Source organism: Coffea arabica, chromosome 4e, assembly GCF_036785885.1.
Source record: "Coffea arabica cultivar ET-39 chromosome 4e, Coffea Arabica ET-39 HiFi, whole genome shotgun sequence".
Classification (NCBI taxonomy): Eukaryota; Viridiplantae; Streptophyta; class Magnoliopsida; order Gentianales; family Rubiaceae; genus Coffea; species Coffea arabica.
Genome location: NC_092317.1, coordinates 36,130,955 through 36,134,585, shown reverse-complemented (window position 1 = coordinate 36,134,585; position 3,631 = coordinate 36,130,955). Strand labels below are relative to the sequence as shown.

The 3,631-nt window shown below is 37.1% G+C and overlaps 1 protein-coding gene across 1 annotated transcript; it reads right to left on the bottom strand.

Annotated features, from left to right (window-relative positions):
- Nucleotides 1-1,269: 1,269 nt before the first annotated feature.
- LOC113740949 (uncharacterized) lies at nt 1,270-1,929 on the bottom strand. Its single transcript, XM_027268458.1, has one exon. It carries the CDS (start codon nt 1,927-1,929, stop codon nt 1,270-1,272), a length of 660 nt encoding a protein of 219 aa, XP_027124259.1.
- Nucleotides 1,930-3,631: the final 1,702 nt, after the last annotated feature.

Sequence of the window (3,631 nt, the reverse complement as noted above, 5' to 3'; positions counted from 1 at the left end):
TTTTCTCCGGTATAACAGTCGCGCGCGTGCAGTCTCAGGAAAATGGCCATATCTCACTGTAGAAAAGTCAAAATCGCGCGCCGTTGGTGGCTTTGGAAATTATACTCGAAGGGCTTTCCAACGGCAAAAAATTCAAACTCTAGTTCCTCTCCGATCAATTCCAGAAGTCTGGGGAAGTTGACTGATTTTTCTGTTCTGATCAGCTCAGGACTTTGATAAAATCACCCAATTTACTTGCTCCATTATACCTCAATTCACACACAAGTTTAAACCAATGTTTAGCCAAGTTTCTTAAGCTCAATTAAGGTTCAATAAATCATAAAGATCAAAGAAAAAGCTCCAATCCATGGCTAGCCAGCAAGGAGAAAAGAGAACAGTCCCAAGTTCACATTCACCACCAAACTCCATCCTTTCATTATTTTTAACTTAACCAACATTCCAAGAGTTATTTCTAACTTTAAGAGAGTTCATTAACATGCTAATACATCAAGGAAAATCAGAAACAAACTTAGGCAAAGAATCAAACACATGGCATGCCATACATCCAGCCTTACTTCCACTTATTTAGCTCAAAGAATTTAACCACAAACAACATCAATCCAATTTCTAGTTTGTCATTAGTACCTTAAACACTTGATATTAAACAATAAAGCTAGGGTTTAAGGATCAATTACCTCTCTTAAATGAAGTTTGAACCACCCAAAAGTCCACCAAAGCAAGAGTTCCAAGCTTGAATCACAAGCAAGCCTTGAAGATAGTTTACTCAAATTAACTAAGGTTCTTTATTTTTTTTAGTTTTCCTCAAAGTCCAAGTTAGGGTTTCGAGCAAGAAAATGGAAATTTTCTTCTCTCTTTGGAGCTCAAGAGGGCCGGCCAAGCAAAGAAAAAAAAATGGAGCCAAAAAGGTTTAAATTTTGCTAATTTCCTTGGTCAATTTGTTTGAGTGTTTGGGACATTGACACTTGACCCAATCTTGGATAATCCTTGCTTTAAACTTTGCCAAATAATGTTTCTTCCTTCCAAGTGTTTCAAATGTTAAATTAGCACCCTTAAACTTTCACATAAGTTTTCAAACACAATTAAAAGGTATTTGGTCCTAGTGTATATAGTGAAATAAAATGATGCCAATTCAAGGAGATGCTACAATTCATGTAGAAAGGCAATGCAATGCAATGTAAGAAAAAGTTACAATTTATTTAGTCTTAGGGCAATGCAAGTGATTTAGGAGAATTTATATTTCTAAATGAGGGTTTTCACACTCTCTCCCCCTTAAAAGAATTTCGTCCTTGAAATTCTCACCCGATTACTGAATAGCTCAGGATACTTTGCTCGTATTTCCTCTTCCACTTCCCAAGTAGCTTCTTCTACCTCATGATTTCTCCACAAAATCTTGATCAAGGGTATCCGCTTAGTTCTTAATTCCTTTACTTTTTGATCTAAGATCCGTACCGGTCTTTCTTCATAAGTCAGAGATTCGTCAAGGTCAATTTCTTCTGGCTTCAATACATGAGTGGAGTCTGGATGATACTTCTTTAACATAGAAATGTGAAATATGTCATGAATCCTGGATAGACTCGCTGGTAACTCTAACCGATATGCCACATTCCCTACTCGTTGAAGAATTTTGAAAGGTCCCACGTATCTCGGTTGAAGTTTCTTTCCTTTTTCCACTGTGAAACTTTGAAGTGGTGTAACCTTTAAAACTACCTTATCCCCAACTTCAAATTCCAAATCTTTTCGTCGATTATCTGTGTAACTCTTCTTTCGACTTTGCACTGGCTGAAGCCTCTGACATATCATCTTCATTTTCCCATAGGCATTCTCGATCCATGGTACTGCGATTGGTCCTAAAACCCTTTTGTCCCCTATTTCATCCCAATGTATTAGTGATCGGCACTTTCTTCCATAGAGAGTTTCATACAGTGCCATTTGTATGGATGAGTGATAACTATTATTGTATACAAATTCAACTAATGCCATATACTACCCCCAACTTCCACCAGAATCCAAAATACAAATCCTTAGCATGTTCTCAAGTGTTTGAATGGTTCTCTTTGACTGTCCATTAGTTTGGGATGATAAGTGGTACTAAAGTTCAACTTGGTCCCCCAGACTTCTTGTAACTATTGCCAGAAACGAGATACAAACCATGGATCTCTGTCGGAAACAATGCTCACTGGGATCCCATACAATCTCACTATTTCATCCATGTAGAGTTGGGCTAATTTTTCCAAGGAGTATCTCGTATTGATAGGCAAGAAATGAGCAGATTTGGTCAACCTGCCGACTATTACCCAAACGGCGTCATGACCTTTTTGGGTACGGGGTAATCCTGACACAAAATTCATGGTAACATGTTCCCATTTTCATTCAAGGATTTCAAGAGGTTGTAGAAAACTTGAGGGTTTCTGATGTTCAGTTTTTACTTGTTGACACTCTAAACATTTTTGGACAAACTGAGCAATTTTGTTCTTCATGTTATCCCACCAATACAATCCTTTCAGATCCTGGTACATTTTATTGCTCCCGAAATATACTATATACTTAGATCGATGTGCCTCTTCCAAAATATCCTTTTTTAACACTTCATCTTGCGGCACCACCATCTGATCACAACATTTCAAAATACCTTCGAAACTCACATTAAAGTCTAGTATTTCCCCTTGTTGCACTTTTTCTACCCATTTTTGTACCATCCGGTCATTCTTCTGAGCTTCTTTAATTCGGTCCAACAAATCAGATTTCACCGTGATATTTCTCAAGATCACTCTTTATCGGTCCAATCGCGGATTCCATTCACTCACTTTTTCCAACAAATTTCATTCCTTAATCATTAATCCAGCCACCTAAACTTTTCGACTTAAAGCATCTGCTACGATATTGGCCTTTTTCGGGTGGTAACTAATTGTACAGTCATAATTCTCAAGAAATTCCACCCACCGACACTATCTCAAGTTTAGTTCCTTCTGAGAGAATAGATATTTCAAACTCTTATGATCGATATAAACCTCAAAAGTCACCCATATAAATAATGTCTCAACTTCTTTAAGGCAAAACCTATAGCGGTCAATTCCAAATCATGAGTTACATAATTCCGCTCATGGGATTTTAATTTTCTAGAGGCATAGGCAATTACACGTCCATTTTGCATTAGAACACACCCTAATCCTTCTCTTGAGCCATCAGTATATACAGCGAAACTGTCTTTCCCATTTGATTCTTGGAAGTTAACCGTTTCTTTAATTCTCGGAAACTAGTTTCATACTTAAATCCCAAACAAATTGACCATGCTTTTTCGTCAGATCGGTTAAAGATCCTGCTAATTTGAAAAAATCTTTGATGAACTAACGGTAGTACCTTACTAAACCTAAGAAACTACGGATCTCAATTGGGGTTTCTGGCTGTTTCCACTCAGTTACGGTTTCTACTTTCATTGGATCCACAGAAATGCAATTTTTAGATATTACATACCCTAGAAAAGAAATTTGCTCTAACCAAAACTCACACTTGCTAAATTTGGCATATAACTGATGCTCTCTCAAAGTTTGTAAAACTATTCTCAAATACCGTTCATGATCCTCCCGAAACTAAGAGTATACCAAGATATCATCTATAAATACCACGACAAATT